This window comes from Brassica napus, chromosome C4, assembly GCF_020379485.1.
Source record: "Brassica napus cultivar Da-Ae chromosome C4, Da-Ae, whole genome shotgun sequence".
In the NCBI taxonomy this organism is placed as follows: Eukaryota; Viridiplantae; Streptophyta; class Magnoliopsida; order Brassicales; family Brassicaceae; genus Brassica; species Brassica napus.
Window position 1 is genome coordinate 33,631,345 of NC_063447.1, and position 22,105 is coordinate 33,653,449.

Below are 22,105 nucleotides of genomic sequence, written 5' to 3' on the forward strand. Positions count from 1 at the left end.
GACGTTACAAGAGAAATATGCTTGGCTATGTCAGATTTGGACACTTTCCTTTTTTTATACTCAGGTTTCAGAAACTACAACCTTCAATAGTACAAAAAAGGGAACTTTTTTCTATAAATAAAAACGTTACATTAGATGATTCCACATGGATTTCATTCACTGTATTCATATTTTACAGCTGACACTTCGACAGAAATGGCAATACGTGTATATCGTTTCTGCATCCACACAACAAAGAAAAATCTACACTACTTTGTCCATTTTCGTCTGATTTATATAACTATTGTCACGTTGATCATGTAAGCTAATAACAGCTAGTGTTACACACGTCTCTTCAACCATCATATTTGTCTGCGGCGAAGAAAAAAAAATGCCGATTAGTGAGAAACTTCCAACTTGGGCCGTTGTTCCGGCTGTTTTAGCCGTGTTTTCCGTAATTTTCTATCAGATCTTAATCGCGCCGGACAATTTGAACGGCACCAAAAATGTATTGTCGATGGCTAAGACCATACCACTTCCTGTCGATGGACCAGAGAGCATTGAGTGGGATCCGCAAGGAGGAGGTCCTTATGCTGCTCTTGTGGACGGCCGTATTCTCAAGTGGCGTGGAGATGGTCTCGGTTGGGTTGAGTTCGCATACACATCTCCTCGCAGGTTTTTACAACGTTTATTAGACCATGATTATCCCTAGTCTCTTAACTGGAGTTCTTAGCTTCGAATAAGAGACGAATCTTAGTTTTCTTAGATTTTAACTAAGAAAATCTAAGAATCGTCTCTTAAATAAGAAATATAAAAGTCGTCTCTTAGTCGAAAAATGTAAAAAAAAATAAAAAACTGTCAAATCTTGAGTTAAGAACCTCCGGCTAAGAAACCGAGGTTAATCCCTTAGAGCATGCTTAACCATGGTTCTTAATTTGGGGTTTTTAACTCATGATTTGACACTTTTTTGTTTTTGTTTGTTTTTTTAACACTTTTCGGCTAAGAACTGGCTCTTATATCTCTTATTTAAGAGACGGTTCTTAGCTTTTTTAATTAAAAGCTAAGAAACGGTTCTCAGCCGAAACTAAGAACTTCACCCTAAAAATCCGAGTTAATCATGGTCTTAGAACGCACCATGCATAGTGACCAAATAATTTAAGCAAACAAAACAATTTGTTTGATTATTTATTTTGTTTTCTTTAGAGGACTATGAGGATTTTACTGTATTGTTCTGGAGCCTTTTCATATTTTTCCCTTCTACCCAATAAAATTAGAAAGAAATTTTTTATATATTTATACTATTATTTTGCGAAGTGATTTTCGATTCTGAAATATAATACTTTTAATGAAATTTTATATATAATTAAAACGAATATTATATTAATAATATTATATTTCTATGGTATATTAGATAATTGGTTATATATTAATTTAATAAAAATTTCAAAACTAAAAATACATCTTTAAAAAGATAATTCTTATATATTGTGCTGTTATCTAGAAATACTATTTTCTATTATAAAATTTTTTAAAATATTAATCTGTGTAAAGATATTTCTAAAATATTTCTAATATGTGAGTGATTTAAAAAAATTAACACAATAATAAGCATATATATTTTAGTGAAAAAACTTGTTATATATAATGATCTGATGTTTGATAACTTTTTGAAAACATTAATAGTACTTTATTATGTTAATTTTTGAATTAGTTAAATATGTATTCGTAAAAAATCGCATGTGCGGGAAAATAGTATAAATATGTTTACAGTTTACACTATGGAAGTTTTTTTTAATAATAACAATGATGTATTTATCCATGTTGTACGTAGAGGGAACTGTTCCCGGCATGAAGTAGTACCTACATGTGGAAGTCCACTAGGACTTAGTTTCGAGAAGAAAACAGGAGACTTGTACATCTGTGATGGTTACCTCGGGGTCATGAAGGTTGGGCCAGAAGGAGGCTTGGCTGAGTTGGTAGTGGACCAGGCTGAAGGTCGCAAAGTAATGTTTGCAAACCAGATGGATATTGACGAAGAGGAAGATGTCTTCTACTTCAATGACAGTAGTGACAAGTATCATTTCAGGTATGTTTTAGGCTTTACCAAACTTATATATATGCACTTAGGATCAACCAATTTTCGAAATGTTTTACCTAACTTATTGTGTTACCTAATGTTTAAGCTTTACTTAACGTTTTAATCTGTTTTTTTTCTCCACGAAACACAAACTTTCGTAGTTTTATTTTTTCATTTTCAATTTATAAATAACAAATAAATGGATAGAAGTTGTAGGCTGTTTCCGGTTGCATTTTAACAAAGTTTAATGTATACCTAAATTCTAACGCAAAACAAAATAGCGTTTGAACAATCTAAAATTTAAATCTAACTGTAATTTTTGTTGGTCAGGGATGTATTTTACGTGATTGTCAACGGTGAGCGGCCAGGAAGAGTGATCAGATACAATAAGAAGACGAAAGAGGCCAAGGTTGTCATGGACAATCTCCGTTGTAACAACGGTTTGGCTCTAAACAAAGATAGATCTTTCTTAGTCTCATGTGAGTCTGCCACTGGCCTTGTCCATCGATATTGGATTAAAGGTCCTAAAGCCGGGACTCGTGATATCTTCGCCAAGGTTCCTGGTTATCCTGACAACATCCGTTTGACACCCACTGGTGATTTTTGGATTGGTATACACTGTAAGAAAAACTTACTAGGACGATTGGTTGTGAATAATCAGTGGTTAGGGAAGTTGGTTGAAAAGACGGTGAAGTTAGAGTTATTGATTGGGTTAGTGAACGGGTTTAAGCCGCATGGGGTCGCCGTGAAAATTTCCGGGGAGACGGGGGAGATAGTTGAGATACTTGAGGACAAAGAAGGGAAGACAATGCAGTATGTGAGTGAGGCTTATGAGAGAGATGATGGTAAGATATGGTTTGGGTCCGTTTTCACGCCTGCCGTATGGGTTCTTGATCGCAAGTGAGTGATTCCGTTTGTTGTATGTACGGAGTCATGTTTTGTAAGTTAAGTGTCTCTTGTTTGTTGCTTGTATTTAAAAATAGACATGCTTGTAGAGTAGATGCATCCACTGTACCATGTACAGTTTCAATAACTAAATACTTCTTGACGCTCCTTCCTCTTGTTTACTTTGTTCACATACAGCCTCACCCTCGCAGAGAATAAGAGGCTAACACAATTGTACTAAGCTCGATATGAATACATACAGAAAAGTAATCACATTACATAAAGCAAATAAATTACATTCCTGTATAGCATTAATATTAGTTTAAAACTAAACCTGAAAAGACGAAACTTTTGATGAAGAACAGCTACATGAAAGAGAGAGATAAGACACCTGAGCTTGCAAAGGACGTTCAAGTGTGCAGGTGACTGATTCAGAGTGGTTCAATACCCTAGTTTAAACGCGGGGGAGGGGGGGTTCTCTATGTTTAAACAACTGAACATAGAATTGTTTAAAGGTCATTTGTGTTTAAATTAAACCCATTGAAGGGTTTTAATAGGCCCAATTAAGAGATAGAGAGACCAGAAAAGTAAAGCTATGGAAACTGATCCCTTCATATTTTTACCATTTTGGAATATTTTGACATGTTCCTTGAAAAGTATCAGTCTGATGTCTGAAACAGAGAAGCATACTTGTTTTAAAGGTAATGATTGTAGTTGACCCTAGGTCGTTGTAGTTGACCCTAGGTCGATAATGCCTTTACATTATAGATCACCGACCGTTGTTTATTGAATTTAACCTTTATATATTTATCAACAAATGTTTTTTTTTTTTGGTGGGTCAACAAATAAATAAAATGCTTATGTATATGCTGACAACTTGCTTATGTATAGGCTTACAACATTAGAATTGTTTGGCTGAACCTTCTTCCACCTGATTTCCACGAGCCTCCAACACTTTCTTGAGGCCGAGTCATCTTTCAGTATGTGAACTCTAATTCTTTAGTGTCAATGAGTGTACTCTTAATGCCTGCAATATTCTTATTAATTGTGACTGGACATAGCTCTCGCGTGGTACGTAGACTCTGGCGTGTGCCCACTTACGTCCTGAGATCCAAATATTTCTCTTTATAGTATAAGTAAGTCGTATAACACTTCGGAAACACTTATTATATAGTTTCTTAAATTTTATTTAACTAGAGATTTATTTGTTTATTTTATCCTATTATCCGGATATAAATATATTCCACAATTATATCTCCACCTATAGTTCAGGGAAGTCCCAGCTTCAAGAGAAAACATAATCTTAGAACTTGTCATTAATCAAACAAAAATGTGTGCATTAGTCCCTCCAGTGTTCCCAAACTTTGGGTGGCCGTCGACAGGAGAGTACGAGAGTAACTACCTGGCAGGAGTGAACCTCGAGGACTTTACGTTTCTTGATTTTCCGGCACCAGAGACATATGGAGTGGAACATTATCAGGAGATTCAGGAAATGTTGGGGGTCTCTGTTCCGTCCGAGGGGAATGGAGTCTTAACCAAGAAGCTTAATCACAATGCTAGTGAGCGTGACCGTCGCAAGAAGATCAACTCTTTGTTCTCGTCTCTCCGTTCATGTCTCCCAGCTTCTGATCAAACGGTAAGTAGCTACTCCGCTATATCGTCTAATTAGTTTCACCTCAAAACCAAATAGCAATAATTAGATAATTAGTCTGCTCATTACATTATTTTATGTGATATTTATAATACGCTTGTCCATACATCTAATACCATTTAGAGGAAGAATATTGAATTAACTCTTTTTTCTTTAATTTCTTTAATTTCTTTCTTGCAGAAGAAGCTAAGTATTCCTCAGACGGTTTCTCGGAGCTTGAAGTACATTCCAGAGCTGCAAGAGCAAGTGAAGAAGCTAATACAAAAGAAGGAAGAACTCTTGGTGCGAGTATCAGGTCAAAGAGCCATTGAACATTACGTTGAGCCGCAGCCAAAGGCCGTTGCACGTTACGTCTCGACCATTTCTGCGACTAAGCTTGGAGACAACGAAGTGATGGTCCAAATCTCATCGTCCAAGAATCATAACTTTTCGATATCTAATGTGTTGAGTGGGTTAGAAGAAGATGGGTTTGTTCTTGTTGATGTTTCATCTTCAAGGTATCATGGAGAATGGCTCTTCTACTCTTTGCATCTTCAAATGGGAAATAAAGATAATCACAAACTGAAGTGCGAAGAGCTAGGCCAGAGAATTTTGTACTTGTACGAGGAATGTGAAAACTCATTTAGATGATAATTTGTTATTGTTTCTTTTAGTTAAAAAGTAAGAGACCGTATCTTATATTACGCTAAAAGACCCAACCTAAGAAACCTGCAATAAACATGCTCTAATATCCATGTAGTCAAGTTGTTTCGTTTATTTTTCTTGTCGAAGTCAATGATCGATTATTACATTTACATGCTATTGAATATTGACTGATTACTATGAAATTCATGTTACTGAAAACTTTTATTTTTGTTTAGACTTTTGTCTTTGGGGGCTCAACTTTTTGTCGTCTTCTACTCTTTGTTTATGTATTTTTTAATTATTTACATATTGTTAACAGTTAGTTGTGTATTGTATATTAATAAAATCAACAAGGAAAATTTATTTTTTCAGGCAAAAAAATGATAACTATGTTCTATTAGGCTAATTTTTCTTTTGTATCATTTTTTCCTCTAATATTCTTAAGTATTTTCTAAAATAAATTTAATAAATAGTTTTACAAACAAAAAAAATTCAAAAAATAGTAACCACTGATGAAATACCTATATCAACTTATTGGTATTTTTTTCCAATTCTAAAAATGTTTAAATCATAATTTTAAATTTTGTTCTACAAAAAATAGAATTGACATTCTACACAGTAGAAAATGTAATCCACTTTTTTCATTGAATCTAATATGTTTGGAATACGTCATCTACCTAAACAATAGTAATCTAAAAATATTTGGAAAACACATTTCGCGCTTAACCTATCATTCTAAAAATTGTAGAATTTGAAATCTACACATTACTATAAATCTAAACCTGTAGAAATCGTAATATACACATTACTATAAATCTAAAACTAGTAGAAATCGATTTAAAACATGTTTAATGTGTTCTACATATACTAGAATAAAGATTCTACGGATAAGAATAATCAGTTCCAAAAATATGGGAAGAGAATATTTGGAAATATTCAGTTTCCTTAAATTTATTAAATCGATTTTTTTTTAAAAAAATCGTGATTTATAAAATTAATTTTTAAATTAAAAAAAATAAAACATCGATTTGGAAATTTTTTCTCATGCCATCTTCTTCTCCCCTTTGTTCTTCAAGGAGAAGAGAAAAATGAGTTTGATTGATTAGAAATCGAGTTTTAAGAGTTCACCTCGTGTTTGTTCGGTTCAAATCAAGTGGGAATCAAACCGGATTTAACCGACGAAAACCAGGAAATCGATTTGGAAGACTTACCTAGGCACGAGATCGATCGATCCTGAAGACGCGACCGATCGATCCCGAAGACGCGACCGATCGATCGAAGTGGGATCGAGCTTCTGCGATCGACTGACCTGGGCTTGGTCGATCAGTATATGCTCTGCATATTTTTGTTGTTCTGGATAAATTTATCAGGATCGACCGGTTTAGATTGAACTTTTGCTTACGGGATTGATCGATCCCTTTGAGAAAAAAACTTCGAACTTTAGATTTTTTTGGAGATTTTTAATATTTTATTTTAATTATTTTAGTTAAAATTATATTTTAATATTTAACAATGTTTTATTAATTGCAATTTTGAAAATTTTAATTGAAATTAAGGACAATATTGTCATTTTGAAAATATTTAGACTAATAGGACATAAAGTATATGAGATTAGCCTAATAGGACATAGTTATCATTTATTTGACCTAAAAAAAAACAATTTTCCCAATCAACAAAGACAAAAGTGGTCCTTAAGCTTATAACTAACTGTATCACTAATATGATATAATGGACAACATTATATTCTCTATAAAAACTGAACATAGAATTTTTTAAAGGTCATTTGTGTTTAAATTAAGAAAAAATTGTCAAAACACCACAGAAGACCAACTACATTGTCCCTATAGCATAAATCCTTTTTTGGTCGGATTTGGACTTAGATACCCCTGGCCAACTTAAAAAATTCATATCAATTATTTTAAGAGTCAGAAAAATATGAAAAATTATTCAAAATGTACATAAACATGAAACAATCATATGAAAAATAATTTGGCTGACTAAATATTAGTGTAACATAATTTCATATTTTGATCTTCAGATCGCAGAAAACAAAATCTACTAACTACGAATATGTAGATCGTAGTTTCGGTTAACTACATATATATCTGGCGCTTGAAGATGTTAAAATCTACGATTTCGTAATATGTCTACTACCGCAGAAAGAAAAGGTTACGGTTTTGCTTACGATCTGAACCCCGAAAGATTTCATGAACTAATGTCTCCTATATATCTACTGGCTCGGAATCATAGAATCTGCCAGTTACTAATACTCTACCATGGTAATATTTCGTTATCTACTAAGATATTATAACCTATCTCTGCCGGATTATACATTCTGCCATCATATCTACCATCATATATACAATCTACTGGCAACAAAATGCATGTTCTGCCAAATTCGAATTATTTTCGAAAATATTCCTTAAATCTTTCCAAAATCTGTTGAAAAATATTTTGTAAATCTTTAATTTCCCAAATTTTACGTGTTTCCTAAAGTTATGTTTTAAAAAAAAAAACCGTGACCTCTCTTCTTCTTCTTCACAAGTTCTTGATTAATTTTGAAACCATCCCAAAAATTTGAACCCCTTGTTGAAGAACATGCATATCTATGCCTCTTGTGGGGTGTGGAAATTTGATCCCTGTAAAGGATGGGGATTTTGCTTTTGATAAGGTAAAAGGAGGAAGAGTACTTGCTGTGGAATTGACAAGTTCCTTTGAAGATCTAAGGACTACGGCTTTTGAGGATTTTGGAATTGACCAAAACGATGTCGAGCTTGAGTTAACCTACTTACCTATGGAGTTAATCAATACGATAGACTGTCCTCCAGTTATCATTGAGAATGATCGGCAAGTCAAGAATTTTCTTACATATGTACGTGGAAAAGCTTCTTCAAGGTTGTGTGTGTCTATTTCACATGTCAATGCAAACAACGACAACATTGAGCTTGATAAGGAGCAATCTAACGCGTCTGGCAGAGAGCGAGGTGAGCCTTCCTCATTTTCACCTGGAGATGGCATTGGTAGTTCTTGTGAATCGAGCCAGGATGGTGAAGACGAATGTAACTCGAACGCCCCAGGAGAAGATGAAGATGCTGACTTAAGTGTAAAAGAAGAGGATAAGGGAATAAGTGTTCGGTTCTCTTTGAAGGATGTTGTGAAGAGGGGTGAAACGTTTCAAAACAAATCTAAGTTGAAAGCAGCATTGGAAATGTCAGCAATGAAGAATAACTTCGATTACAAAGTTGTGAATTCAGATAGAAAACTTTGGTACATCCGATGCGTGGACAACAAGTGTAGGTGGAGTGTTCGTGCTGAGGGGTTATCAGGATCCACATATTTCATCATCAAAAAATATGTGGCGGATCATACATGTGCTGCGTCAAGTATGAATAATGGTGGTCAGACAGCTTCTGCAAAAACTATTGGGAGTCTAATAATGCATAGGTATGATGGTGTCAAAGAAGGTCCCAAAGCTAATGATATCATACAGATTATGAGAATGGAACATGGATGCGAGATATCTAAATCATTAGCGTGGGACGCTCGTGAGTATGCGATTAGTCTGGTTAGAGGCATTCCCGAGCAGAGTTTTGGAAAAATTCCGAAATACTTGCACATGCTGAAAGAAGCAAATCCAGGAACACACACCTTTTATGAAACCGATGTTGATGGTAAATTCAGATTTCTCTTTGTTTCGTTTGGGCAATCAGTATGAGGTTTTCATACATCCATGCGAAAAGTTCTTGTTATTGATGGGACATTTTTGAAGAGCAAATACAAAGGAGTATTACTTGTTGCGACGACTTTAGATGGAAACTCCAACTTGTATCCTATTGCATTTGCGGTTGTGGACTCGGAAAATGATCGTTCATGGGATTGGTTTTTCAGACAACTAAAGGTTGTTGTTCCGGACGAGCGTGCTCTTGCCTTTGTGTCGGACAGAAATAACTCACTTTGTAAGGGGCTTGAGAATGTGTATCCTCTTTCTCAACATGGAATTTGTATTCACCATTTGTTAAATAATGTGGTCACACATTACAGAGGAAAATGAGTGGTTGGATTGATTGCAAAAGCTTCTAAAGCTTATAGAGTTGTTGATTTTCAGAAGCGATTCAAAGCTGTGTGCAATATTAGTCCAGCTATTGGAAAATATTTAAGAGATGCAGATGTTACAAAGTGGGCTCGCTGTCAGTTTCAAGGATACAGGTACGACATCAGGACGACAAACCCGGCTGAGTCAATAAACTCTGCTTTGCGCTCACCAAGAGAGTATCCAGTCATTCCTTTGTTGGATAGCATCAAAGAAATGCTTACCCGTTGGTTCTTCGAACGACGCACACGAAGCAGGAAGCACACAAAACCATTAACTATTGCCATCGAGAAAAAGATAGATAGACGGATTAACAAGGGTAAAATGTTTCTTGTCCAGCCAGTTAACGTGCATCATTTTTTGGTTCGCGGAGATACAATCGACTGCCTGGTTGATTTGGACAGAAGAACATGCTCTTGTGGGAAATACGACCTACTGAAAATCCCATGTAGACACGCAATCAAGGCTGGTTTAACAGTTGGCCGAGCCCCATCCTCACTAACGGATTTCATGTTCACGACTTCCAATTGGAGAACAGCTTATGAAGAAACTATCAATCCAATAGGTGTTCCTGAGGATAGTTGGGTCGTTCCAGATACTGTTCGGAATGCCAGTGTGCTAGCTCCTGAATCAAGAAGAGGAGCAGGAAGGAGAAGAAAACGCATGTATGAGACTGTTGAAGACAAGCTCCGTTCATCGCAAGGAGCTCAAGAAAAAAAGAGGCACAGGTGCAGTCGATGTGGCGAAGAGAATCATAACAGGGCTACGTGTGACAGAGCTATTTAGACATGTCTTTGTTTTGGATTTTCTTGTTTTTCATTATGATGTTGGTTACTTGATTTGCTTTGTTTTCTTGCTTCTGGATTTTCTTGTTCTTGGATATGGTTTACTTAATTTTATGCAATCATTCCTTCGTAAAACGAAGCTGATCAATAGGTTTCTCTGCAACTTTTACTCTTTAAAAAACATTACTTATATTGTGAACTGAAGCTGCTTATAAAGCCAACGACTGTAAACAAGAATCCAAGGAGTGTATATTAGTCAAAATAATGAAAAACAATACTGCAAACTTAAGAGATTCTGAGGAAAATCAAAATCACAACAACAACCGACCACTAGAACTTGCTCATACACTAAGAGAAGTCCATATTCCTACGATTGCTCCTACAACTACCATAGCCACAGTTGCTATCTTTAGCTTATGTTTCATCTCGTGTGCAACTCTAGCAATCTCCAAGTCTACCTTCTCTTTAAGCTTTTCGGACATCTGATGTTCAACTCTAACCATCTCGGACTTCACCTTTTCCATAACCCTTTCTTCAAACTTCGTAATCCCTTGAGCAACCCTCTCATGTTTCGCATCCACCATCCGAATCTCCTCAATCAAAGCTTCATCAACCCATTTAAATAGATGATTCTCAGTTTTTCTCTAGCGCAAAAGAAACAAAAATCAGTCAGTATTGTATTATGAACTGTAAATCTAAGTGATATAGTATGATTTAATCTGCAACACGAAATCAAAACAGGGACTTACATCTCTTGCGATTTCGCATCGGTAGAATTGTCGATACCTATTCTCCGCCATCGATGAACCAAACGTGGTTATACCCTCGCCACACCAACATCTTGTAGGCATACCATGAGTAGAGATTCGAGGAAAACGAGCAGAAGATATTGACGAACTGGTCATTGAGATTTCCTTGCTAAATTCGCAGATAAAGAACCCTAATCTCCTTTTCTCTCTACTTTACTTTCTTAAGTTTCGACAAATGAAACGAAACTCACGTGTTTGGGGTTGTGTGGACCCGGGTTTTAAACATTTTCGGGTGGGCCTAGTGGGTATAAACCGTAATTGGGTTATACTCTATAACACTTATATTAGCTGCTAAAATACTACACTCTAATACAAAAAAATCGACTTCTGAGAATTATATGAAAACAAAATTTGAAAATACTAATCTATAAAAATATCTTAGTAATCAATTAAAATCGTCTTGTTACATACTATATTGTAAAGAAATTGTTAAACACAGAATTCTTATTTACTCTTGTTAAATACTACACCCTATAACATGATTTAGGGTATAGGGTTTGAACCAAATCGAATTTAGGGGTTCAACATCGAATTTGGGAGTTTGAGCCGTAATGAATGAAGGGGTTTCAACCCGTTCTTATTTAAAATGAAAATTATCATAACTAACAACAACAATTAACCATGAACTAAAATAAATTAGATAGGGTTGAAACCCTATACCTTAAATCAATTAATATATCAGTTTCGAAACATAAACAATAATCATGAACTGAAATAGTAGATCAGTTTCAAAACAATAACAGTAGTGCATGAACTGAATTGATAAACCACAAACTATCAAAGACAACAATCATGAACTCAAAAGAGTTCAACCGTTTTCTCCGGAGCACGCTTTGGAGGCTTTAATGTGGACATTCGATACTGCAAGGCCTCATCATTTGTTGCTTCCCAAAGATCAAACGTTATCTTGTGTCGGGCTTCTTGGATGTTCTCGTCATTCACCAAAGAGAAATCTAAACCAAGTAGATGGCACTCTATGAACTTCAACGAATAAGCACCACAATCATTGCCACTCGTGTTTAGGGCGCGCATCGGGACATATGAAACAGTATACTGTTTGACGTTGAAATCTTTCTTCTTATCTGATGACTGGACAACCTTGACGATTCGTGGAATGAGGACGGCAAATGCTTCCACGGCCTTGTTGTTCTTCTTACCCCCACAATCAAAGACCTCAACAGTCCGGTTCACAAGATTGACGCACATAGAGATCCAATGGATTTGGTTGACACAAATAGGGATGTAGAGACGATCGACATCAACACTCCAAACCGAACCTGTGCTTCCATGATATGGAAGCTCACCTCTTCCATACTCGAGAAGGTTGTTGTCGACTTTGTACCCTCTCCTGTTCCCATCAAACTTGCCGTAGGCGGTGATGATCTGATTACTGAACATACTGTTCATAAATGCTACTCGGTTTGGCTTCCACCGACGCAATGAGGTTTTTTCCCGAAACAAATACATCATGGCGTCCATGTCCTGAAAAAGACAATGCATTTTTTTAAGGAATGAGAACCAATAACATAATTCAATCTGCAAATTAAGTCTAAGCTAAACTCACATTGTTCTTCAACCATTCATTAGGCCCCATTATACGCGAAACCAACTTTGCATCAAATTTATATGGCCCAATCTGGAGTACTTTGTAAATAGAAAGCAGTAGTAAGACGATGTTTGTGAGGAAAATTGAGAAAAATAGTAAAACAATACAAATATTACTTACTTGGGCTTGAGGATCCATCCAGTTAGTTTGGAAAATTTGTCTTCTGGAACAAAAACCAATTCATAGTCGCTGTCTTTGCAACGGACTTCTGGATCATCTATATCATTCAAGAATGGTCGGTTGAAGATCTCTTGAGATGGATCAAACCCCTTAACATACGACTCTTGTGTAAGCTTGCCCATTGTCTTTTGTAAGTGCTCTTGGGTCCCTAAATTGAAATCTATAGTGTCAAATAAGCTGCCAAACACATCAGACAACTCTGGATCCTGGTTATAAACAGAAAAACATGACATTAATACTTTTAAAACATATATAAGACAACATCAAATACATGCAATTTCAGTACATCATCCTTACTTCAAAATATTACAAACCGCAAACAAACCATCATCCTTACATCAATATTACAAACATCTAACAAAACATCATCCATACAATAATATTACAAACCGCAAGAACAGTAACCGAATACAAACCGCAAGAAGAGAATTCAAATACATGAGAAAAGATCTATTTCTTGTTTACCTTTGTCTGAGACCTTGTCTTAGCAGCAATTGCAGGACCACCAGTGTGAGAAGGAACCGAAGCTTTGTTGCGGGAAGCTCGAGCGCGGAAAGTAGTAGCATGAGCACTAGTGTGAGTAGACGCCGGAGTAGGAGTAGGAGAAAGAGTAGAATCTGATCCAGGAGCTTGAGTAGATGTCGTAGCAGCAGCATGAGTCTGAGTATAAGCCGGAGCAGCACCATGAGTCTGAGTATAAGCCGGAGCAGCACCATGAGTCTGAGTATAAGCCGGAGCCGCACCATGAGTCTGAGTATAAGCCGGAGCAGCGCCATGAGTCTGAGTATAAGCCGGAACACCAACTGGAGTCTGAGATGAAAGGATCGTCTGCTCTAATTTGGTAAACCGGTCTTCAATTAAGTCGCGGACCTCAAGCCCTAAGGCAGTAAAAGAAGACTTAAACATACCCTGGATATAGGACTTCATACCCTCTTCAAGATCTCTGTATTTGTCGGTTGATCTTTGGCAAAGTAACCTCTTCTTCCTTGACTCGGCTCCAATATCCTGATACTGGTTCTTTCTCTTCTTTGCAGGAGACACATGGGCGGTTTCTATTTCTTCTTCCATTCCACAGTCACTTGTTTCTCCAGCCTCTTCTTCCTTTGAACCATCATCCTCAGAACTGTCCGCATATGGTTGTTCAGTTTCCTGATAACCCCAAACATGCTTACTCCAGTCATACTTCTTTCTGTACATGTCAATGATCAGATCGACCCTTTCGTCATTCATCTCATCTTCTCGCTCAAACCCAGCATCAACAATGATGTTGCCATTTCCAGTTGAAGAGATGTATGGAAACACAACTCCCTACAAAAAAAACAAAGTTCAAAAATTAAACACAAAAATTAAGAATCATGAAATTCAATCACATTGATTAAAGGAATCAAAACTTACAGTGGATGCAAAATCGGACTCAATACTAATAATATCCTCATAGGAAACCTTAGCAGATCCTTTCCAATTTCTGCATCTCATGCTAGTGACCCCTTCTTTGAGCTTCTTACCCAAAAGAGACTCGATGTCTGGAATAGCCTCCATCAACCAAATCTGAAGTGCATAAGAGAATCCATCTATGACATAAATGTTCTGCGTCTTTACTTTATCCCTAGCTTCAGTAATGGAAGTCACAAGCGCATCAAAAGAGTGAAGACCCCACGGATATTTTCTCATCTTATCGAAATCCATCACCAGCTTGATGTACTTGTGTGGGATGCACACCTTCTCATCCTTCGCCATAACCAGACCAGCAATCACACACAAATACACCATCCTCAGCCTATCAACATGAGACCATGTATTACAAGATTTCAGATGCACCTTCCTGATTTGTTGTAGGCTAATTTTTCCTTTTCTCCGCAGCAACTTACTCCAAAACCCTTTATCACCTCTCCAGTTATCAATATCCAAGTCAGGCTCGTCGTCTTTATATTTCAGACCAGTGATCGCATTGAATTCTTGCATTGAAAATCTGAGAGCACTCCTAGCAAAATGGAACCACAACTCATGGCGCTTTGCGGTCAGAAGCTGCTTACAAACGAAGCTGTGGATCACTCTCCCTGAATACTGAAGCTTGTGCACATAAATATCCATAACCTGAGAAAATAGTGGATCACCCAACACTTCCTTGTACTCTGCTTCAACATACTTCTCCACCTTCTTAAGTATGGAAGTTCGACATGTGTTGTTGACCTTCTCAACTTGTGTTTCCGCTCCCTCTTTGAATAGGGTTTTTGGCAACTGATCCATCGCCATACCTGTATACAATGAAACAAATACAATCACCACAGTCAGTACTCATAAAACAAAGTCATCATAATACAAGTTCATAATACTTAAGCGTTGACAAACAAGAAAAAGTATGAAACTTTACTTAGCGTTCAAAAACATCAAAAGAATTAAACTTTGATAACATAGACACCTAAATCATTAACACTAACTATCTCAACTAAAATCGATACATATCAAGTGCAAATTATGATAACGAAACACATATATTTTAAAAAGAATGACATGAAAATGAAGTCACCAGTTCTTATACAAACCTGAAAAGGTCGAGGTGTCTGAGAATAATGCACAAGGAAAGAAAAACAATCACAACAGTCACGGTTCATGCCACTTTTCATCATAAAACAATCGTCCAAAGACATACATACTAGTGAAAACAAATCAAACAAAATCACCTAAGACATACAAAAATGCAAACCACATACTTTACATGCTTTATAGATGTCAATACCCAATCAAATACGAATCCATTCTCCCTCAATGTCACGAGAAACAACAACAGGTACAAGAGATCAATTGCCACAAACCAACAATAAAAAAAAGTATGCAACTTTGATAAGATAGAAGCCTAAATCATTCACAGAAACTAAATTCGAAACCTATGACAGTCAAACTATGATTAAAGACTCAAGTTAAAGATACAAAGACATGAAAAAGAATTCACAAACAAACCTGAAAAATCTCGATTGGTTTGCTTGAAATAGAGCTGAGAGAGTATATTCCAGATCGGAGAGGCACGAGCTTCGGTTATCGGTGAGGTTCGAGCTTCAGTGGTGTTCGGCGAGTTACTTGAGAACGAGATGCGAAGTGAGACGTGGTTTCTGAGACTGCGATTAAGAAGAAGAAGAACACCACTGGAGTCCTAGGGGGCAGAAGGAACACCGGCGACGGTGAGCTCTGACACGCCGATGACTTCAAATCGTCTTTTGTTCTCTATCGCCAAAGGAGAAGACGAAATTAGGGTTCTAAATCACGATTTGGAATTATCCCCTTTTGTTTATTTACCTTCTGTTTTTTTTTTAACTTTTAACTTTTTTTTTAACAATTAATTTTACAAAAGAAAACGTTTTAAGCTTAGATTAGGGACTTAATTGGGTTTACATAAAAAATTATGCTAAATGGACAACTTCTAGTTCATATTATGGCATAGGGACAATATACTAGTTTTTTTGTTGCATATTTCCAATTTTCCCAATTTAAACCCATTGAAGGGTTTTAATAGGCCCAATTAAGAGATAGAGAGACCAGAAAAGTAAAGTTATGGAAACTGGTCCCTTCATATTTTTACCATTTTGGAATATTTTGACATGTTCCTTGAAAAGTATCAGTCTGATGTCTGAAACAGAGAAGCATAATTTGCTTACTTGTTTTAAAGGTAATGATTGTAGTTGACCCTAGGTCGATAATGCCTTTACATTATAGATCACCGACCGTTGTTTATTGAATTTAACCTTTATATATTTATCAACAAATGTTTTTTTTTTTGGTAGGTCAACAAATAAATAAAATGCTTATGTATATGCTGACAACTTGCTTATGTATAGGCTTACAACATTAGAATTGTTTGGCTGAACCTTCTTCCACCTGATTTCCACGAGCCTCCAACACTTTCTTGAGGCTGAGTCATCTTTCAGTATGTGAACTCTAATTCTTTAGTGTAAATGAGTGTACTCTTAATGCCTGCAATATTCTTATTAATTGTGACTGGACATAGCTCTCGCGTGGTACGTAGACTCTGGCGTGTGCCCACTTACGTCCTGAGATCCAAATATTTTTCTTTATAGTATAAGTAAGTCGTATAACACTTCGGAAACACTTATTATATAGTTTCTTAAATTTTATTTAACTAGAGATTTATTTGTTTATTTTATCCTATTATCCGGATATAAATATATTCCACAATTATATCTCCACCTATAGTTCAGGGAAGTCCCAGCTTCAAGAGAAAACATAATCTTAGAACTTGTCATTAATCAAACAAAAATGTGTGCATTAGTCCCTCCATTGTTCCCAAACTTTGGGTGGCCGTCGACAGGAGAGTACGAGAGTAACTACCTGGCCGGAGTGAACCTCGAGGACTTTACGTTTCTTGATTTTCCGGCACCAGAGACATATGGAGTGGAACATCATCAGGAGATTCAGGAAATGTTGGGGGTCTCTGTTCCGTCCGAGGGGAATGGAGTTGTAACCAAGAAGCTTAATCACAATGCTAGTGAGCGTGACCGTCGCAAGAAGATCAACTCTTTGTTCTCGTCTCTCCGTTCATGTCTCCCAGCTTCTGATCAAACGGTAAGTAGCTACTCCGCTATATCGTCTAATTAGTTTCACCTCAAAACCAAATAGCAATAATTAGATAATTAGTCTGCTCATTACATTATTTTTATGTGATATTTATAATACGCTTGTCCATACATCTAATACCATTTAGAGGAAGAATCTTTTTTCTTTAATTTCTTTAATTTCTTTCTTGCAGAAGAAGCTAAGTATTCCTCAGACGGTTTCTCGGAGCTTGAAGTACATTCCAGAGCTGCAAGAGCAAGTGAAGAAGCTAATACAAAAGAAGGAAGAACTCTTGGTGCGAGTATCAGGTCAAAGAGCCATTGAACATTATGTTGAGCCGCAGCCAAAGGCCGTTGCACGTTACGTCTCGACCATTTCTGCGACTAAGCTTGGAGACAACGAAGTGCTGGTCCAAATCTCATCGTCCAAGAATCATAACTTTTCGATATCTAATGTGTTGAGTGGGTTAGAAGAAGATGGGTTTGTTCTTGTTGATGTTTCATCTTCCAGGTATCATGGAAAATGGCTCTTCTACTCTTTGCATCTTCAAATGGGAAATAAAGATAATCACAAACTGAAGTGCGAAGAGCTAAGCCAGAGAATTTTGTACTTGTATGAGGAATGTGAAAACTCATTTAGATGATAATTTGTTATTGTTTCTTTTAGTTAAAAGCTAAGAGACCGTATCTTATATTACGCTAAGAGACCCAATTTAAGAAACCTGCAATAAACATGCTCTAACATCCATGTAGTCAAGTTGTTTCGTTTATTTTTCTTGTCGAAGTCAATGATCGATTATTACATTTACATGCTATTGAATATTGACTGATTACTATGAAATTCATGTTACCGAAAACTTTTATTTTTGTTTAGACTTTTTTCTTTGGGGGCCCAACTTTTTGTCGTCTTCTACTCTTTGTTTATGTATTTTTTAATTATTTACATATTGTTAACAGTTAGTTGTGTATTGTATATTAATAAAATCAACAAGGAAAAATTGTTTTTTCGGGCCAAAAAATGATAACTATGTCCTATTAGGCTAATTTTTCTTTTGTAGCATTTTTTCCTCTAATATTCTTTAGTATTTTCTAAAATAAATTAAATAAATAGTTTTACAAACAAAAAAGATTCAAAAAATAGTAACCACCGATGAAATACTTATATCAACTTATTGGTATTTTTTCCAATTCTAAAAATGTTTAAATCGTAATTTCAAATTTTGTTCTACAAAAAATAGAATTGACATTCTACACAGTAGAAAATGTAATCCACTTTTTTCATTGAATCTAATATGTTTGGAATACGTCATCTACGTAAACAATAGTAATCTAAAAATATTTGGAAAACACATTTCGCGCTTAACCTATCATTCTAAAAATTGTAGAATTTGAAATCTACACATTACTATAAATCTAAACCTGTAGAAATCGAAATCTACACATTACTATAAATCTAAAACTAGTAGAAATCGATTTAAAACATGTTTAATGTGTTCTACATATACTAGAATAAAGATTCTACGGATAAGAATAATCAGTTCCAAAAATATGGGAAGAGAATATTTGGAAATATTCAGTTTCCTTAAATTTATTAAATCGATTTTTTTAAAAAAAGTCGTGATTTATAAAATTAATTTTTAAATTAAAAAAAAATAAAACATCGATTTGGAAAAATTTTCTCATGCCATCTTATTCTCCCCTTTGTTCTTCAAGGAGAAGAGAAAAATGAGTTTGATTGATTAGAAATCGAGTTTTAAGAGTTCACCTCGTGTTTGTTCGGTTCAAATCAGGTGAGAATCAAACCGGATTTAACCGACGAAAACCAGGAAATCGATTTGGAAGACTTACTTAGGCACGAGATCGATCGATCCCGAAGACGCGACCGATCGATCGAAGTGGGATCGAGCTTCTGCGATCGACTGACCTGGGCTTGGTCGATCAGTATATGCTATGCATATTTTTGTTGTTCTGGATAAATTTATCAGGATCGACCGGTTTAGATCGAACTTTTGCTTACGGGATTGATCGATCCCTTTGAGAAAAAAAACTTCGAACTTTAGATTTTTTTGGAGATTTTTAATATTTTATTTTAATTATTTTAGTTAAAATTATATTTTAATATTTAACAATGTTTTATTAATTGCAATTTTGAAAATTTTAATTGAAATTAAGAACAATATTGTCATTTTGAAAATATTTAGACTAATATGACATATAGTATTTGAGAATTGCCTAATAGGACATAGTTATCATTTATTTGACCTAAAAAAAACAATTTTCCCAATCAACAAAGACAAAAGTGGTCCTTAAGCTTATAACTAACTGTATCACTAATATGATATAATGGACAACATTATATTAAAAAGTTACATTTTTTTTATTTGAGCGAAAAATATAGAATTTTGTTATATACTAAATGCTTGACTCTATCTGGTGCAGGTGATAATAGATGGTCCTGGAATTAGAGTACATGTAAAAAGAGAAGGCATGGTTATCCATTGATCTTGGAGTTTATATATAAAGAAGTACACATTGGCCAGGTTAGGAGACGTTAGAATACATGATAAAATAGAAGTCATGGTTATCCATTGATCTTGGAGTTTTTATATATAGAGAAGGACACATTAGCCAGATTGCAAAACTATAAGAAAAAAATAATAAAAATTTGAATCAGAAAAGTAACATTCTCATCTTTAACAGAAAAGACGATCTAACAAATTTCTTGGCAAATGAATACGTAATTTGTTTTTACAAATTTATTGTATTTTTTTGTTGCAACATATACTAATTAATTATGTATAGTTGTCTCCCTTTTTATTTTTCATTTTTTTAGTGTTTTACAATTTTAAAACTTTTATTTTCAGTTATTTGGTTTTGCTAAAAATATAAATTTACAGGATCATAATTGTAGCTTCCGGAGTATTATCTCCTATATATTAAAAGAAAAACATTTTTAAGTTGTAAATTAAGTTTTAATGCTGAGATGTCAACACCACATTTCTCCTCACAATCCTTATTTAAATGGACCTACATTATTAGAGAAATCACATAAATGCTATAATGAAACATTACGTTATATTTATAAGGCAACATTGTTATGTAATTATTATGGGCCATTGACCTTCGGGAAAATCCTAAACCCTAAACCTTAATCTTAAATTCAAACTTCGGGAAAATCTTAACACTAAACTCAACCTTCGGAATCCTAAACCCTAACCCTTACTCTTAAACTCTAAACCTTTAATCCTTAACCGTAGGATTAAGGGTTTAGGGTTTAGGGTTTGGTTTAGGGTTTAGGATTAAGGATTTACGATTTAGGGTTTGCCAAAAAAATCAAAATTACCCAAAGGTTTAGGATTTAGTGTTTACAATTTAGGGTTTAGGGTTTAGTATTTTGCTAACAGGTTTAACAATATTAAAATATATTTTTTTGGTAATTACTACTATTTTTATTTATTTTATAAACATAATATAATTTCACAAATTCTTATTATTTAGTTTTTTTAAAGGTATTAAATCTAAAATAACTAATTCCTATTGGTTGGTGAACCTAGAGATTTTAAGAATTTCTTAAGAATTTAAGAATTTCTCTAAATACAATATCTAGCGTAATATTCTCTAGAGGAGTTGATAAATCTAAATTTACAATATAATTATAAATATATAAACCTAATAAATAAAAACGTGTTTTTATAACAAGTATGTTTCATTATATAACACTTTTATATAAGTAAACTAAAAAAACAAAATTAATACGAAAAAATCAGTTTTTAACAAATAATGACCATCAAAATATTAAAATAAAAACAAAAAACATTATTTAATATTTCACTTCCTGTCTATACTTTATTAAATTTGAAACATGTTCTTATACATAGAGAATAAAAAACAAATTGCAAATACATAGTTAATTTTAAGGGGAATTTTCATGTTTACCACATTGTTGGTATCATTATTCATGTTTACCACCACTAGAGATATTCAAAAATATATTTTTCATTAAAAGGCAAAAGACTCTTATACACTTGCTTTATATATATATAATAAATAATTATTTAAATAAATAAAAAATAATAAAAAGTAATTTTTTTCTGTTTTCGAATTATATTTTTCAAATTATAACTTTTTTATAAAAAAAAAAAATTCAAATTTTATTTTGAAATTCGAAAATCATTTTTGAAACTATTTTTTTTTTAATTTTTCAATTTTTTTAAGTATTTATTTATATATTTATTAAAATCCTAAACTCCACGTTCCAAAAGCTATATCCCACCTGACAACTCTAAATACAATATCTAGATTAGTTAAAGATAACTCATAAGGTTATAAATGTCTTATTCGCTATTTAAAAGTTATGGTAAAACGGTTAAGATAAACATGAAAAGTGATTTTACGAATATGACATTTTAGCAATTTCCCTAATTTTAATGTGCAAACATGTCAATATTTTAGGTATTTAACTCCATTCGGCTAATATTAATCTAATACAGGTCACAATAGGAATCTATGAAACCTCATCGATTCACATTTACAATTTTCCGTTCTTGAAAGAATTACTAAACTATAACATATTTTATTTTTCGACAGCCATCAAGTCGACCACAGTATTTATAAAGAATGGCTTTGTATCAAATACCGAGACCGTATTTAATTAAGATAAAGCTATTAAAAATTGAAATGCTTATGTATAGGCTTACAACATCAAGATGCTTATTATAAGATTTTTCAAAAAGAGGCTTATAAAACAACCAAATGTCAGGGATGTGATATCTTCTCAATTTGCATTGTTTTAACCATTCATTCTAGCATATGCTGACCATTTAGGATAGCATTTAGATATGTTTAGGATTGCAT

The 22,105-nt window shown here is 34.5% G+C and overlaps 7 protein-coding genes across 7 annotated transcripts; 5 read left to right on the top strand and 2 right to left on the bottom strand.

The window, feature by feature from the left end:
* The first annotated feature begins 291 nt into the window (after positions 1–291).
* LOC106449162 (protein STRICTOSIDINE SYNTHASE-LIKE 9) lies at positions 292–3,109 on the top strand. The gene is made up of 3 exons (XM_013890959.3): positions 292–654; positions 1,811–2,065; positions 2,387–3,109. The coding sequence occupies exons 1-3, from the start codon at positions 371–373 to the stop codon at positions 2,958–2,960; spliced, it is 1,113 nt and encodes a 370-aa protein (XP_013746413.1). The 5' UTR covers positions 292–370; the 3' UTR covers positions 2,961–3,109.
* Positions 3,110–3,877: 768 nt separating this feature from the next.
* Positions 3,878–5,275, top strand: LOC106449161 (transcription factor ORG2). Its single transcript, XM_022700365.2, has 2 exons — positions 3,878–4,577; positions 4,773–5,275. Exons 1-2 carry the CDS (start codon positions 4,272–4,274, stop codon positions 5,220–5,222), a joined length of 756 nt encoding a protein of 251 aa, XP_022556086.2. The 5' UTR covers positions 3,878–4,271; the 3' UTR covers positions 5,223–5,275.
* A 2,549-nt stretch (positions 5,276–7,824) lies between these two features.
* Positions 7,825–8,931, top strand: LOC106447886. The gene has a single exon (XM_048755793.1). The coding sequence runs from the start codon at positions 7,825–7,827 to the stop codon at positions 8,929–8,931; it is 1,107 nt and encodes a 368-aa protein (XP_048611750.1).
* Positions 8,932–8,946: 15 nt separating this feature from the next.
* Positions 8,947–10,092, top strand: LOC106373972. Its single transcript, XM_048755794.1, has 2 exons — positions 8,947–9,172; positions 9,290–10,092. Exons 1-2 carry the CDS (start codon positions 8,947–8,949, stop codon positions 10,090–10,092), a joined length of 1,029 nt encoding a protein of 342 aa, XP_048611751.1.
* Positions 10,093–10,432: 340 nt separating this feature from the next.
* On the bottom strand, positions 10,433–10,891 carry LOC106407484 (uncharacterized protein At4g04775-like). The gene is made up of 2 exons (XM_048755796.1): positions 10,841–10,891; positions 10,433–10,735 (listed from the first exon to the last, which is right to left on the bottom strand). Exons 1-2 carry the CDS (start codon positions 10,889–10,891, stop codon positions 10,433–10,435), a joined length of 354 nt encoding a protein of 117 aa, XP_048611753.1.
* A 1,731-nt stretch (positions 10,892–12,622) lies between these two features.
* Positions 12,623–14,939, bottom strand: LOC125586023. The gene is made up of 3 exons (XM_048755797.1): positions 14,082–14,939; positions 13,152–13,994; positions 12,623–12,892 (listed from the first exon to the last, which is right to left on the bottom strand). The coding sequence occupies exons 1-3, from the start codon at positions 14,937–14,939 to the stop codon at positions 12,623–12,625; spliced, it is 1,971 nt and encodes a 656-aa protein (XP_048611754.1).
* Positions 14,940–16,600: 1,661 nt separating this feature from the next.
* LOC125585164 (transcription factor ORG2-like) lies at positions 16,601–18,066 on the top strand. The gene is made up of 2 exons (XM_048753747.1): positions 16,601–17,261; positions 17,446–18,066. The coding sequence occupies exons 1-2, from the start codon at positions 16,956–16,958 to the stop codon at positions 17,893–17,895; spliced, it is 756 nt and encodes a 251-aa protein (XP_048609704.1). The 5' UTR covers positions 16,601–16,955; the 3' UTR covers positions 17,896–18,066.
* The last annotated feature ends 4,039 nt before the right edge of the window (positions 18,067–22,105 follow it).

What these genes read in the sequence shown, in the direction of transcription:
- LOC106447886 (XM_048755793.1), top strand. Translation starts at nt 7,825, where the DNA reads ATGCCTCTTGTGGGGTGTGGAAATTTGATCCCTGTAAAGGATGGGGAT.
- LOC106449162 (XM_013890959.3), top strand. Translation starts at nt 371, where the DNA reads ATGCCGATTAGTGAGAAACTTCCAACTTGGGCCGTTGTTCCGGCTGTT. An exon ending in GCATACACATCTCCTCGCAG is followed by an intron (nt 655 to 1,810) that starts GTTTTTACAACG and finishes TGTTGTACGTAG; the next exon opens with AGGGAACTGTTCCCGGCATG. An exon ending in AGTGACAAGTATCATTTCAG is followed by an intron (nt 2,066 to 2,386) that starts GTATGTTTTAGG and finishes TTTGTTGGTCAG; the next exon opens with GGATGTATTTTACGTGATTG.
- LOC125586023 (XM_048755797.1), bottom strand. Translation starts at nt 14,939, where the DNA reads ATGGCGATGGATCAGTTGCCAAAAACCCTATTCAAAGAGGGAGCGGAA. An exon ending in AGTCCGATTTTGCATCCACT is followed by an intron (nt 13,995 to 14,081) that starts GTAAGTTTTGAT and finishes TTTTTTTTGTAG; the next exon opens with GGAGTTGTGTTTCCATACAT. An exon ending in AGACAAGGTCTCAGACAAAG is followed by an intron (nt 12,893 to 13,151) that starts GTAAACAAGAAA and finishes GTTTATAACCAG; the next exon opens with GATCCAGAGTTGTCTGATGT.
- LOC106373972 (XM_048755794.1), top strand. Translation starts at nt 8,947, where the DNA reads ATGCGAAAAGTTCTTGTTATTGATGGGACATTTTTGAAGAGCAAATAC. An exon ending in GGACAGAAATAACTCACTTT is followed by an intron (nt 9,173 to 9,289) that starts GTAAGGGGCTTG and finishes TGATTGCAAAAG; the next exon opens with CTTCTAAAGCTTATAGAGTT.
- LOC106407484 (XM_048755796.1), bottom strand. Translation starts at nt 10,891, where the DNA reads ATGGCGGAGAATAGGTATCGACAATTCTACCGATGCGAAATCGCAAGA. An exon ending in GATGCGAAATCGCAAGAGAT is followed by an intron (nt 10,736 to 10,840) that starts GTAAGTCCCTGT and finishes CTTTTGCGCTAG; the next exon opens with AGAAAAACTGAGAATCATCT.
- LOC125585164 (XM_048753747.1), top strand. Translation starts at nt 16,956, where the DNA reads ATGTGTGCATTAGTCCCTCCATTGTTCCCAAACTTTGGGTGGCCGTCG. An exon ending in TCCCAGCTTCTGATCAAACG is followed by an intron (nt 17,262 to 17,445) that starts GTAAGTAGCTAC and finishes TCTTTCTTGCAG; the next exon opens with AAGAAGCTAAGTATTCCTCA.
- LOC106449161 (XM_022700365.2), top strand. Translation starts at nt 4,272, where the DNA reads ATGTGTGCATTAGTCCCTCCAGTGTTCCCAAACTTTGGGTGGCCGTCG. An exon ending in TCCCAGCTTCTGATCAAACG is followed by an intron (nt 4,578 to 4,772) that starts GTAAGTAGCTAC and finishes TCTTTCTTGCAG; the next exon opens with AAGAAGCTAAGTATTCCTCA.